The following is a 15,597-nucleotide window of genomic DNA, read 5'->3' on the forward strand; positions in this document are numbered from 1 at the left end:
TTATATATTTTTTCAAATAAATATTAAATTTCCTCTAAATACTACACAATTTTTAACATTTTAATTATAAAAATAGTATATTGTCTAAAAAAATACGAAAAAATTGAAAGAACAGCAAACTATTGTTTTTATGTAATTAACAAATAATATATATTCCTACAACAATCGTTTATTCATTAGTATGCAATATACATCCATAATTATATTCAAATCATATATTATCACATATTATATTAAAATAATATATTATGTGAGTTGTATTAAAATTAAATAATGGCAGAATATGCTAAAACATATAGGTATTTTTTAATATTAGTTTAAACTTTTATATTATCGGCATATTGTGGTAAAAATATTATAGGTAAAGCATATGTTCGAATGAAAATCATGAAGAAACTGAAAAGGCAACAGAAATTGTGGACGAAGTTATATATTACACAAAATACCATTCTAATTATAATAATGGTCCCAAAAATTTTTATCTGACCACGAGAAGGGCAAATATATGTTTTACGAAAAATGATTATGCATATGTTGAAATATTTCATCTTAAAATCATCAACCCAAATATGGTATAAACAACAGACATATTTTTTTATGTTGTAAAATTAAGTTTGAATAAAAAAATATAATTATTATATTCACATATATGTATATTTTTTGTTATCATTAGTATAATGATATAGTAAAAATGTTCTATGAAACCAAGGATCTATATAGTTTCGGTTCCAATGATAATAAAGGTATATAAAAAATAGTTAATTAAACAATTTAATATATGGTTATCACTTTTTATGTTATATTTCTTGTTTATTTTTTCAATACCTTATGCTACTATTTTTTTGTTTTGTTAAACCATAATATTTTAATTTTCATTTATATAAAATTATAATTTGATTTTTAGGAAAAGTTATCCGTGAATACTATCCAAATTTAAAGATGATACAACGATCTTACCAAAACGACAACACACCGTTCAATACATATAGTTTTAGCTTAACTGCAAAAGTTGAAGTAAGGAGACCTTTTTTCCTTCGTCTCAATATATATCGTATTTTTCATATTATTACATATAATTTATTAAAATATATATTTATTCATTTTGTAGCAATCAGAAAATGTAACAATAATTGGCAAAGCATCGATAGATATATATGACGATGCCAATGTCGATAAAAAAAAAAAACAAAAAAAAAGGCAAAAAAAATGCCGTAGAAAGTAAAGCCTTGCCCAAAGATCATATTTATTGGGGCAACATTGCTAAACAGATAGTATTAAACAATTATTTGATTAATGAGTTCGGATTTATTATTGAAAGGCAAAGCAATCATGTTGCTATTACCTATGTCAAATATGTAAGAAATATAAAAATTTAAATATTATAATAATTATATTTCATCATTCATCAAAAATATATAATTTTGTGCACATGTGTATATGTATAATATGTTATATTCGTCCTCACCCAATTGAAGTATTTCTTCTATGCCTTTATCCATTTATTTTATTTTTCATAGATTGATCATTGTAGACGTCATCAAAAAAGTTTACTTAATGTATACTGTAGAGGGTGTGAAGGAAAAAAATATCAAATATAATGATAAAAATGTTAAAAACCTTTGAAGATTAAAAATATAACTCATGTAATAGCTTTTAACAGTTTAATATTGGAATATTTATATTAATAAAATATATTTAAAATTGTGGATAATATACAGTTTAAATTATCGTAACAAAGCATCACTTTTTCATCATAAGAAAGTTTATTTTGTATATAATTTGTTTATGTCTTTTAATATTAGGATACATATGTATGTATTAATTTTGTGAATAATACAATGTAACTGTTATTATTTATGATATTTTTTCATATTAACGGCTATTCCTCCTTTTTTGTTGCATATTTAGGCATAATGTTGGGATAAAACATACTAGGATGGTACATATATTTAATCACCATTTACAAACCAATATATATGACCAAATTATAAACAAATTAAATTACAATGCATCCCAAACCCTAACTCAAAATCCAAATTAAGTGAACGAAACAATAAGCCATAATACATAACCTTGATCCAGAAAGCATGAACACCTCAGCATCAATCATATTATAATTAAAAAATAAATTCATTTTATGTATGCATATATATATTTCTTGATTTTACAACATTATGTTTCATTATTTTTATATTTTATTTATTTGTATTTTTTTAATTTTATATATACTTTGTTTTACTATTAAAAGGAAATTTATAATTTGTACTAATTTATAAAAAATGTGGGTGTCAATATTACTACCAATAAATATTTTTATAAATTACCAAATTTTATAAAAAATTTTATTTAGTAAAATGTGTATTAAATGTGGCCAAAATCACAGAATGTTTGATTCTCATAATATAAATTTTATCAAGTTATTGTTAAGAAACAAAACTATTTTTATATAATAATTATTACAATTTGAATTTATAGTATAGCTATTTATTCATTAATATAATTGTTTGCATATATTAAATCAAACATAGCCAAGTATTCATTAAAACAATATATATTTTTTGTACTATTATCCTACAATTATATTTTATTATCAACTTTCTATTAGCTAAATAATTGTTGGTGCCATGCAATATACGTTTTTTTTATGCTCTCATATAAATTCCACATATAATACCCAATTGAATAAATTTCAGTTTTATTTTTAAGTTATGAACTATAAAAATAAAAAGTTTGGCTACAAATAATTTAACATATTAATAATGTTATATTAACTAAAACTATTTTTTGAAATATATAATATTTTTTATATTTAATATTTATTAATGATGCAATAATTATTGGCTCACTTATATGCAACGGTTTAAATAAAAACAAAATTAATCTATACATTCTTTTAAAAAAACGTTTACTTTAATTTTTATATATTATAATATATTGTGTTATATAAATATAAATGTAATATTATTATATAAATTTCAATAATAATAATTAAATAGCTAGCATTTAACGAACCAAAACCTGATTAATAATGTAGAGAACACAAGACATATTAATAAATTATATATTCTATAAGCATTGATTAGTATACAATAATATTTAAAAAAATAATTATATTTAAAAATTTGATAAATATATAAATATATGGAGTGAATAAATCCATGAAATAAATCAACAAATAAATAAATTTTTTAAATTATTTTTATTTTTAAAATAAATATTAATTTAAAAATTTTTATAAAATCGATTACTTCGATTTAACATACTATGCAACCTTTATATTTATTAATATCTTATTTCTAAAAAATATATTAATATTTTACTTACGATGTCCAGAAATGAATAGAGGATATATTAAGGCTGCTTTGGCACTTTTAAGTGTCGCAGGATATATACAAAATATAGCATTTGCAAGCGAGCATGTTTCAACCACCATTCCGTAAGAAAATAATTGCAACATATATATATCGGACATAAATATGTATATACTGTTTATTATGAAAATATTATATATGTTTGTGAACGTAAATATGTATAATAATTGAAAAACAAAATAATTTCTTATAAATATATATTTTTTAAAACTAAAAATTCAAATAATTTTAAAAATATATTTCCTTCTTCATTTGTAGTTCAAATAGAAGATATAAGCCACAATTATTTTCCAGATATGACCAATCTATACAACGATTAAATTCCATATATAACCAAGGTACACAGCAATTAGATTCCAGACCTAATCATGCTTCACAACGATCATATTCCTTATGTATCCCTGGTACCCAGCCATTATTTTCCAGACCTAATCAAGCTTCACAACGATCAAATTCCTTATGTAACCCTGATATCCAGCCATTAAATTCCAGATATAGCCAAGGTACACAGCAATTAAATTCCGGAGATAACCAAGCTACACAACAATTAAATTCTAGACCTAATCAAGCTGCAGAACAATTAAATTCCGGAGATAACCAAGCTACACAGCAATTAAATTCCGAACCTAACCAAGCTACACAGCAATTAAATTCCGAACCTAACCAAGCTACACAGCAATTAGATTCCAGACCTAATCATGCTTCACAACGATCATATTCCTTATGTATCCCTGGTACCCAGCCATTAATTTCCAGACCTAATCAAGCTTCACAACGATCAAATTCCTTATGTAACCCTGATGCCCAGCCATTAAATTTAAGAAACAACCAAGCTACACAACAATTAAATTTCAGAAACAACCAAGGTACACAACAATTAAGTTCCAGATATGACCAAGCTATGCAACGATTAAATTCCATATGCAACCCTGGTACCCAGCCATTAAATTCCAGATATAGCCAAGGTACACAGCAATTAAATTTAAGAAACAACCAAGCTACACAACAATTAAATTCTAGACCTAATCAAGCTTCACAACGATCAAATTCCTTATGTATCCCTGGTACCCAGCCATTAATTTCCAGACCTAATCAAGCTTCACAACGATCAAATTCCTTATGTAACCCTGATGCCCAGCCATTAAATTTAAGAAACAACCAAGCTACACAACAATTAAATTCCGAACCTAACCAAGCTACACAGCAATTAAATTCCGAATCTAACCAACCTCCACAACAATTAAATACCAGACCTACCAAAATTATACAACAATTAAATTCTGAACCTAACCAAATTACACACCAATTAAATTCTGAACCTAACCAAGTTACACAACAAGCACATTTCATTCCTATAGGATTTAAACAAAGAGAATATTTCAATCCTATAGAATTTAAGCACCAATTATATTTAAAATCCAAAGAAGCTGAGTACGCAGAATATATTATGGCCGAAGCTTTAGATACTGCAAAAAAGCATGCCATACATACAAATGATTACAATTTATACTATAATAAAGGTGGAGTATTTCTACATTTTAAGAGAGTAAACGATACTGATATTGGAAAGCTTGAATTTACAATCCCCAACGCCAATAATGTATGAATTAACAAGCAATAATTTTTAATTCATGAAATTATTTTAAAATAAAAAAATATAATTGCTAATATATAAATATGTGTTTTTTTGTTATTGTTAGTATGGTGATATAGTAAAGATGTTATGGGATCCCAATGGCGAAAAAGGCCTCAACACTGAATTCATTGAAGGTATTTAATTAATTAGTTTATTTAATGTACTTATCAATCTTTATGATGTATTTCTTATTTTGTTATTACCAATTCCAAATTTTCTATTTAAAATTTTCCATTGTATTAAATTTAATCATGTTTTAATTCGCATGTATACAAAATTGTAATTTTTTTAGGAAAAGTTTCTCGAATGTACAGTAAAAATTTATCTATTATACAACGACGTTACAAAGGAGATACATGGAATAGATATTATTATGCAATGGCCAATAAAGTTGAAGTAAGATATTTTTTCTTTTCCTTCATCCTTCTAGATATACTTTTTTCGTATGATTATATCCTAATTTATGAAAATATACTTTTTATTAATTTATAGGTATCAAGAGATGAAACTGTAATACTCTTGGTTTCATCAGATATGAATGATCATAGTGGTTTCGACTTTGATGATTATATAAATTCTATCGTCGAAAGTGCAAATTCATTCACTCCTGATATGGATTCTGAAGAAGATATTAGAGAGGGAAAATTAGCAAAATTTTATATTAACTTAATAGCATTTTTCATTAAAAAGCGACCCACTGACGTTAAAATTACCCATCTCAGCTCTGTGAGCAATATAAAAATTTTAATAACATAATTTTATTTCACCATTATCAAAAAAAAATACTTTCTATATAAATGTGCATATTTGTAATGTGTCTATTCATTCACAACAAAAATGGAGCATTTGTATATTTATTAATTTTTTGTTTCCTTTCTCAGATTGATCATGAGATTCCTACTGATGACCCAGAAAAAGTTTTTAGACAAATGACAGCTAACAGTATGTTAGATATCGTCAAACTAAGAGATATTTTTAAAGTAACAAACCCATTTCCATATGGAATTTTTTAAAATTTTGATACTTATATTAATAAGATAAACTTATTTTCATTTGTTATGTTTGTTTTAAATTTTTGTTACAAAACACCAATTTGATTTTTAAATATTGTTTGATTTGCATATAATTTGTTCACATTTTATGTTGTAAATATAAATATATTTTTTGAAACGATAAATACGTAGTGTTTATATGTATTTATTTGACTATGAAAAACTAAATAGTAACCTTCATGGATGCCAAATATTAAATGATGAATTTATAAATTTTATTTTAAAGAAAATTTATGCGTTCTATAAAAATAACCCAAATGTACGCATATATGTACAAACTTAATGAGAGAACAAAACATTTCTTATATGAATTATAAGAATAATATTCATTTAAATAAAGTCTAAAAATAAATTATTATGTAATATTACAAAAAAGAGAACAAATGCTAGGTTGGTGTCTACAAAACAATAGTCCCACCAAATATATTAATAAATTAATTGCACTGTGTCATGCTCAAATTTTGTGTAAAATAATAAAACAAGCACAAACATAAGTTATAAGACAGAATATACATTAAAAATGCATATAAAATTATTCGCATACAAATAATAAATACTATGATTATAGCAAATGAATCAATCATATTTCAATTATTAAATATTTTTCGGAATATTTTCACGAATTATATACAATATTGTAAATAAGCCAAAATATTTTCCATGTAAGTAAATATATAAATTTTATATTAACAATTTATAATAAACGGATTGTATTCATTTTGGCATATTTATTAAACAGATATTATAGTCCCTTTAATGGTTAAACATTATACGGTCTTAATTTTTATAAACACTATTTAAATAAAACATAAATATATCACATTTTCTCGTATAAAAATATATTCTATATTTTTTATAAAAATTGGGTGAGCGAGCCTTAATATAGTTCCCATATATTAACCCCCTAATTATTCATACAAATAAATGATATTCGGTTTATTTATTAATGTTTGAATTTTATATTGTCTTTTAAATACATAACCATATATTTTTAACATGAAAATAAAACCTATTAAATTTATCATATAAATAATGTCTTTTCTTTTATAAAAAAAAAATCAACAAAAAAATAAATTAATAAATGGTACAGGATTATCCTGCATGTGTTTGTATATATTTAATAATCCCATTTTCTCATCAATCCAACAACTCCTTTATCTCCATTACTTTCTTCATTTATCATACGGTTCAGATGATATTCGGGGAGGAAATCATAATTATTATTTTATTGTAAACTTCCTTATTTTCACCCAGTTTCTCATGATAAATTTTGTAATTATTTAAATCACATCGCTTCTATAACCAAATCGATACTTTGGAATCATCTGTCGATATCGATTCCAATATTTGATCGATTGTCCCATAAACCACTAACTCAAATTTAATAATAAATACAAAAAATATATTGTATATTTCAACACATTTACCATTAAGTTATATCAACACGAAATGCAATTATTATAATTAGACCTATACATATTTTAATATCTTATTTCCTATATATATTTAAAACAATTCCTTAAACTAATGAATATGGTCAAATTATTTAAAATTAAGTACAAAATAATGCTTAACCCTAACCCATATATGGGCCCCACTCATACACCCTCAACCATGGCCCACAACATAAAAATTATATAAAAATATGAATAAATACAATAATTGCCCATATATAACTTTATATTTTGTTGATTATATTATTTAATTGTTCTTATAAACCCAAAAATTATGGTTAAAAATTACTTATTTCCAAATAAACAGCTTCTTAACATATATCAATCATTATTACTATTCCTGGAATAATACTTATTCGAATCATATATTAATGGTTAATTTTCTCCTTTATTTTTCTTAGCTTTCCTCTTGAGTGTATCCTTTGAAGCCGCTTATCAATTCCAAATAGCGAATACTAATATAAAAATGGTAAACGTATTATATATTTTTTGATAATCACATATAAGCAATCACGAACATAATTTTTAAATTCCTTATTATTTACCTTATAAGCAATTCCCACGAAAACGGGTATTGCAAATATCAATAAGGCTGGAATTAATGTTTTTGCTATGGATGAGCTTGGTGATGTAACTCCAGAACTTTCTACTTTATCTTGTACAAAATTTTGCGGTAAATTTATATCTGGAAGTGTTGGAATATCGATACATTTACTGCAATGTTTAGCACAATCATTTTTAAAACTATTATAATCATTAAATAAAGTATACAATATTTGACTATATGAATCATTTTCAGTAATGCTACGATCGTCATTAAGTTTTTGAAATTCTTTAACAAAATCATTAGCATCTTGCGAATAGTTTGAGTAATTTTTTTCTTTGTCATTACATCCAGTATACAATTTACATAAGAATTTTAATGCTTCATAAATTTTAGACATTTCTTTAATATCCACACTCATCAAATATTGTTTTTTATTTATAATATTCATACAACTATTATAAGCTTCAGCAGCATGTGATCCCTTAACATACTCCTCAATGGCCTTTATATATTTATTATAAAATTCATTTAGATTACTGATTTCATTTTTTTTATTTAGTTCATAACATAACCATAAAATAGCGTATTGAGAAAGTTTATCATTTTCAACATAATTTTTTAAATATATAAGCAATGATATAAAAGCAGAGCCAGTAATTTCTTCATAATTATTACATTCCTGATTTTTCCCATCACTTGAGATAGGACAATAACTGTTCAATGACGAAAAACTATGTCTATAATAATCGGGATTATTCGATTTCACAACAAGAATATCATCGATCCCTTTAAATATTGTACACTATGAAAATATTATAAAAATTAATAAAATATATATTAATATAAATGTTACTAAAATGATAATTAATGAATTTATAAGCGATCTAACATATGAATCACATGCGAAGAACATATTTTATTTAAAAAAATTATATACCAAGTTATTCATTGTAATGGAATTCTGTTATAATTTGAAATTGTGTTGGATGATAATATTTATATATATTGTATGAAATGTATGCTGTATTTACTTAAGCCCTTTACATAGCATTTGTCTTTCGTTAAACATATTATACTCAATTTATGACAATTAACTAAATTATCTTAAATATAGATTTGCATAATACAATTTTGCCATATGCATATAGGACATATTTTATACAAAAAATACTATTCTTACTAGCATTTGGTATAACTTTATTATAAAATTGGATATACTTTTATAGATAGTTTAAAGTATATTTCCTTGTCCTTATGTTCGAACATGAAAAGCCTATAGCATCCCCTTTTTTAGTATAACTTTTCCTAAAACTTAGATACTGTATAAATCTAAAAAATTAATAATTCTATTATTACTATAATCCTTAAAACTATATAAATAGTTATTTAATAAGATAGATTAAATAGTTATATACTTGTTTCTAATACTATATACCATTGTATTATTAAAATTCTAGCATTTTCAAATTAAGTTGTTTTACTTACATCTCTTTGCAAACTATATAAATTTATATTATTTTTATTTAATATAGATAAATTAATAATACATTTTAATGATTGTGATAACCTTATTTTTATTCCTATGCGCTTCAATTTAGAAAATACATTATTGGGTTATTTTATAATATATTTTGAGCATCTTTTTCATGGTTTAAAGAAGCAATTAGTACTGAATCCGTATTTATTAAGCTATTTATAAACTTAAATAACTCATTGAGTGTATATTCTTTTTGAAATAATACGTAGTAAATATTAATATATAACAAATAAATAACTATTGTTGCAAATTTTGAAGTATAATAGAAAATTAAGTATAATTAAGCTGCTATATTACACTTTGACATGGGATAGATAAGGTGCATTTGATCTTTTAATATATAAATATTCTACATTGTTCATTTTTATCTTATGTATTCTACTGTTATAGTTATCAATGTATATACATTCAAATAATTTATTAAAATTTTTATATTTTGTTAATTCTATGATAAAACAATGCTGTTTGTGATTAATGATGAGTCACCAAACACTGATAATACAATTTATGCTAATATGGAATAATAAAAGACATTTAACATGAATTGAATCTTTAACACTTTCTCCATTGATCAGTTTTTTATAATATAAACCCATATTTCCCAAATAGTATCTTTAGTAAAATACATAACAATGATGCCTTTGTGGTGCATTATTATATGCCATTGATTTATTATTCATTCAATAAAACAAATATTTATATATCTCTGTTATAAAATGCCATTATATTTTTATATAATTTTTACTGAATATTTATAGAAAGCAATTGTACGTAGCATATAATAAGATATATAGGGTTATTTTTTGCTTTTTAACAAAATTATAGCATTTTTCAATAATAAATAATTCATCTTATAATAAAATTATTTTTTTAAAAATCTTTTATATATTATTAACTATTGTTGTTCATAAAATTTTGAAAAAAAAAATAATAATTAGGCATTAATAATCCTTGAAAATGGCATCTCTATATAGATTACGAAAATAAAAAATGATCATGCTATATTAAATTGTTACATAAAAATGCATATTTTATTTATCTCATTGAGCACAATCATTTATAGCAATAACTGAATTTACTTATTTATTATTGTTATATATTTATATATACTTTTAAATATAGAGCCATAAGCATCTGAACTTTACAAAAAACATAAGACATTAATTAAATTATCATTCTATTGTGTCTCGTTTTCTTTTATAAATAAAAAAAATCCACAACAAAAATAAATTAATAAATGGCATAGGATCGGCCTGCATAAGTTTGTATATATTTAATGATGGCATTTTTTCATTAACTGAATTTACAATTATTTTTGTCTTTTTTCCATCGTCTAAATTTATAACCATTTTTGTACTTTTTTTTTTATGTTTTGAATTTATAGTTATATGTGTTTTTCGTTTTCCATCGTGTGAGTTGATCCCCTTTTTTATTGATTTTTTCTTATCAACCAAATTTATAACTCTTTTCATGTTTTTTTCTTTCCTCGAGTTTTTTGCTGATTTAAATGGTAAATACTAAAATAAAAACGGGGAAAAATATAATATATTTCTTATATTTGTAATTATGTAATGGCGATAATTTTTTAAAATTATATATTTAATAGTTGCACATTATTTACCTTATACATAAATGCTAAAACCATGGATGTTGAAATAAATATAATGCCAATACCTACTATGTCACATTTTTTATTTTGTGCTATGCACCATATTGATGGTTTTTCGTTAATTTTAATATCTGTTCCAGGGGGAATATTTCCATTCCCTGTATTTGAAGGACTTATACCAGAACTTGGTAATGTAGCTTTAGTAATTGTCATTGTTTGAACTCCTCCCGTTCCAGCGTTTGGATCGGGTTCCTGCAATGTGTTAGATCCACCATTTTGAGGTGTGATTTGTGGTGGATCTTGTGTTTGACTAGGCTGTGATTGCGACGGTGATGGAGTTTGTAGTGAATCTTGTCCTTGGTTAGACTGGGGTTGTGATGATTGTGGAGTTTGTGATGGTGGTGAAGATTGATGTGTCGGTATAGATGGTGGTAGTGGTGGCGGTACTGGTTGTTGCGGATTTTGTTGTGAGTTATTAGATGTATCTGTTCCACCTCCTGAACTATTGGATCCAGATTGATTATCACCTGATTGAGGAGTACTAAATGGATTCAATTGCCTAGTTACACTATTAACAGCATTACCAATATAATTACTAGTGCTAATATAAGTATCTTTTACAACGCTCATGGTGTTATCATAAACCTGTTTTGCATTGCCCACAGCGCTATCATAAACCTGTTTTGCATTGTCCACAGCGCTATCATAAACCTGTTTTGCATTGTCCACAGCGCTATCATAAGCACCTTTTACAATGCCCACAGTGTTACTATATGCAGTAGTGATTTTGTTAGCGGCATTTGCTAAAATGTCCTTTTGAGCTTGGTATATACTGGAAGGGCTAGGTATATAATTGGTGGGATTTAAACTAAATCCCCAACTTCCTAACCACCCTCCATTGCGTGTTCCTGATGATTGTGTTACAGCCTGATCCCCTGGTGCCTTTGGCCCACCACTTAATCCACCATTTGCCCCACTATCTTTTCCACCTCTTGCTCCACTACCTGGAGTCCCTCCCCCACTATCTTTTCCATCACCTGATCCACTACCTTTTCCACCTCTTGGCCCACTGCCTGCTCCACTGCCTTGTCCAGCTCCTAAACTTCTAGATCCACCACTTGCGCCACTGCCCGATCCACCTCCTGGACTTCCAGATCCACTACTTAATCTGCCACCAGAACCTCCCTGGCTAGTATCTGGATTTTGAGATCGATCTATTGCATTTCTTGATGGGCCTGTTTTACCTCCATTGTCTCCTGATTGACCAATTGTACTTTTTTGTGTATCAGCTCCATCAGATGATGTGCCCGGTTTATTCCCTTGATTCCCCGTCCCTGGTACTTGGGAACTCGATGAAGAGTCACCCACTTGGTTTGTTTTCGTTTGCGTGTTGTCTTTTTGATCTTTTATATTATCTGCTCCAGTTTGTGTATTACCTTGAGTGTTTGTTGCTCCATCCTGTGTATCTGTTGATGGTGTTCTATTGGTTCCAGATGTTGTTATACCTGATGATCCTTGTGCACCTGTTGGTGATGGCGTACCTGGTGATGTTTGTGCACCTCCTGATGATGGGATACTTGGTGATGCTTGTGTGCATGGTGGTGTTGGTGTACCTGCCAATGTTGTTGTACACGTTGATGATATTGTACTTGCTGATGTTGTTGCACTCATTGATGGAATCGTAAGTATTGGAGATGATGATTGTCCAGTTCCTGGCTGTGGTGGTTGTCCAGGTGATGATTGCCCAGTTGCTGGGTGTGATGGTGGTGCTGCTGGTGGTGCTGCTGCTGGTGGTGGTGCTGCTGGTTCTGGTGCTCCCGGTTTTTTAACTACAGGTGCTTGTATTTGTTGTCCTTGCTGTATTTGCTGTGGTTGTACAGGTGGTTTTGGTTCTGGTGCAGATACTGGTGATGCTCCTTGAGGGGCGTTTTTATCTTGACTCAATGAATTTCCTGCGGTATCATCATCATCATCATCATCATCATCATCGTCATCATCATCATCATCATCATCGTCGCCCCCATCATCGTCCCCATCGACGTCCCCATCATCGTCGCTATTATCTTTTGTATCTTGAGATCCTGCTAAATTAGGTGTGCTCTGGACTTTTCTTTTTGCATTACCCTTTAACATTCTAATTCCCATTTTTATAAGCTTGGAATTGTTATTTTCTAACTTTTTATGCAGTTTTTCGCATCCCTTACTTTTGAAATTATATTTATCGTTTATATTTCCTATCTGTGGAAGTTCAACAAGCTGATTAAGTATATTATCGCCGTGGGAATTTTGACTTTTTGCAGTTTTTATAAAGCTGTTATATATTTCTTTTAAATTATCCAACAATTCAAGATACGGGCCACACTGTTTAATATAATTATAAATTTTATTATATATAATATAACTTTGAAAGGCCTTGTTTGCGTATTCGTGTCCTAATACATTTTCTTTGCGATATTCCTTAATTGTATCACAAATTTGCTGAAATAAAAGATAAAGCACATTCATAACTGCAATATTAGAATCTGTCAGATAATATTTTTTGGCTAAGAGGTTCCAATAGTTATAATTTCCAAAATTCTCCTTTAAATGTTTTTCATGAGCAGATTTTAAAGTGATGGTGTTATTTTCTAATTTCTTATATAATATATGACTTAACCACATAATTAAATATTCCATAAATCTTTTATTATTGCCTCCTCCATATATATTGGGATCTTTAGTATCTAATTCCATATGCAAATGTGAGCCAATAGCGTTGATCCTTTGATAATCATCATTACAACTTCTATATCCATTTTTTTCAGGGCAATAAGCGGCTACTTTACGGTTAGCGTTAAATTGTACCACATCAACAGATTTATCATCAAAAAGTTCATCAACTTCAAGAAATAGGTTATACTAAGAAAACATTTTTAGAAAATTAATAAAATATATATTACTAAAAAAGTTATTAAAATGAAGTTAATGATAATTAATAACTCATGTAAAACCTGAAATACAATAAATTATTTTTATTTAAAAAAGTGTATTTACCGATTCTATCTCCATTATAATGGGGTTGTGTCTTAGTTTGTAGATTAATTAGCGTCATATTATATTTTATTTAAAGCATATATAGTGTCAAATAAGTTATACAATTACTTAATTTATATGCATAATTAATATCGTAAATTAACCATATTCTTATTATGTTGGTTATTTAAATAAATATAGAATAATAATTCAATATTATTACTAAAAAAACATTATATTTAATTTTATCACAAGTATCTTAATTATCTTAATTTTTGAATTGTTTAAAACATTTTTTGTCTTAGATGCAAAATACAATTTCCACACAAAATCGCTATTTTTAATAGCAGCGGGCATAAAACAATTGTATAATTTGACAGCCATGTAATAGTTTAAATCAAATATATCTCCTTATTATTATAGCTTTATATATTCCTTTAATAAAGCGATATAGGAGAATATGTTACTATAAATATATAAAGAATTAAAAATATATTATCACTATAATTGTTAAAAATATATTTGTATCTCATTATTGATATCATATGTTTATATAAGTTATTATTCCATACAAATATTCCATTTTTTACCGTTAATTCTAATAAATATAAATCAAATTATTTATTTAAATTATGATATACAAAAAATAACTTATTAATTTTCCTAAATATATGATATTTAGTTTGTATTTATATTTTAATTAATAATATAAATTAGTATTCCATTTAGAGTGTGCAATAACTTTGTTTATATGGAAATATTCCTAATACATAAATACATTTTAATAAATAATATTATGCTTCATATTTATGTATCTTTCTAAAATTTCAATTCAAAATGTGCAATTAAAATTAACATAATAATTACAAATTAAAATAGCATGGCACCTAAACGGGCTTTAAAATTAGTATATATAAATATATATTATCATTCTTATTAACTATTTGGTATATAAATAAATACAAACTCCAATTTTAAGCTATAAAATCTAATTCAATAAATTACTCTCATTTAACTTTCTTTAAATTTGTTGCTTTTATGAGTTTGACAATTCCTCTTGATTAGATGTAATAATGAGCTTTTAGAAACAATATAAGCTGGTTTACCATTCTAGTGCATATTCCTACTTAGAACCTAAACATATTATATACTACATATTTTATAATAAAATATTTAGCTCAATATAGAAATCTATATTTTTATTCAAATTATAAATTTATTAATAGAGTTAATAATATATGGCTTTGCGGTGTTAATATTATACTTAAGTATAAATTATAATAATTATTTTTATCTCTGTATCTTTTCATTTTTAATAATATATATATCAACGTATTCGAATAAAATTCATTTAATGATTTTTTCGTATTAATACTTTA

The 15,597-nt window shown here is 25.9% G+C and overlaps 4 protein-coding genes across 4 annotated transcripts; 2 read left to right on the forward strand and 2 right to left on the reverse strand.

Annotated features, from left to right (window-relative positions):
• Window positions 1-569: 569 nt before the first annotated feature.
• Window positions 570-1,598, forward strand: PCHAS_0701451 (fam-a protein; the record flags this gene model as incomplete). The annotated part of the gene is made up of 6 exons (XM_051320978.1): window positions 570-572; window positions 674-743; window positions 905-1,014; window positions 1,109-1,218; window positions 1,319-1,355; window positions 1,518-1,598. 6 exons carry the CDS (start codon window positions 570-572, stop codon window positions 1,596-1,598), a joined length of 411 nt encoding a protein of 136 aa, XP_051176934.1.
• Window positions 1,599-3,335: 1,737 nt separating this feature from the next.
• On the forward strand, window positions 3,336-6,020 carry PCHAS_0701500 (fam-a protein; the record flags this gene model as incomplete). Its single annotated transcript, XM_016797575.1, has 6 exons — window positions 3,336-3,436; window positions 3,630-4,971; window positions 5,072-5,141; window positions 5,300-5,403; window positions 5,500-5,733; window positions 5,889-6,020. The coding sequence occupies 6 exons, from the start codon at window positions 3,336-3,338 to the stop codon at window positions 6,018-6,020; spliced, it is 1,983 nt and encodes a 660-aa protein (XP_016653513.1).
• Window positions 6,021-7,881: 1,861 nt separating this feature from the next.
• On the reverse strand, window positions 7,882-9,009 carry PCHAS_0701600 (CIR protein; the record flags this gene model as incomplete). The annotated part of the gene is made up of 3 exons (XM_016797576.1): window positions 7,882-7,968; window positions 8,059-8,862; window positions 8,998-9,009. The coding sequence occupies 3 exons, from the start codon at window positions 9,007-9,009 to the stop codon at window positions 7,882-7,884; spliced, it is 903 nt and encodes a 300-aa protein (XP_016653514.1).
• Window positions 9,010-10,769: 1,760 nt separating this feature from the next.
• PCHAS_0701700 (CIR protein) lies at window positions 10,770-14,254 on the reverse strand (the record flags this gene model as incomplete). The annotated part of the gene is made up of 3 exons (XM_016797577.1): window positions 10,770-11,114; window positions 11,219-14,104; window positions 14,240-14,254. 3 exons carry the CDS (start codon window positions 14,252-14,254, stop codon window positions 10,770-10,772), a joined length of 3,246 nt encoding a protein of 1,081 aa, XP_016653515.1.
• Between the last annotated feature and the right edge of the window lie 1,343 nt (window positions 14,255-15,597).

This window comes from Plasmodium chabaudi (assembly GCF_900002335.3).
Source record: "Plasmodium chabaudi chabaudi strain AS genome assembly, chromosome: 7".
NCBI classification, from domain to species: Eukaryota; Apicomplexa; class Aconoidasida; order Haemosporida; family Plasmodiidae; genus Plasmodium; species Plasmodium chabaudi.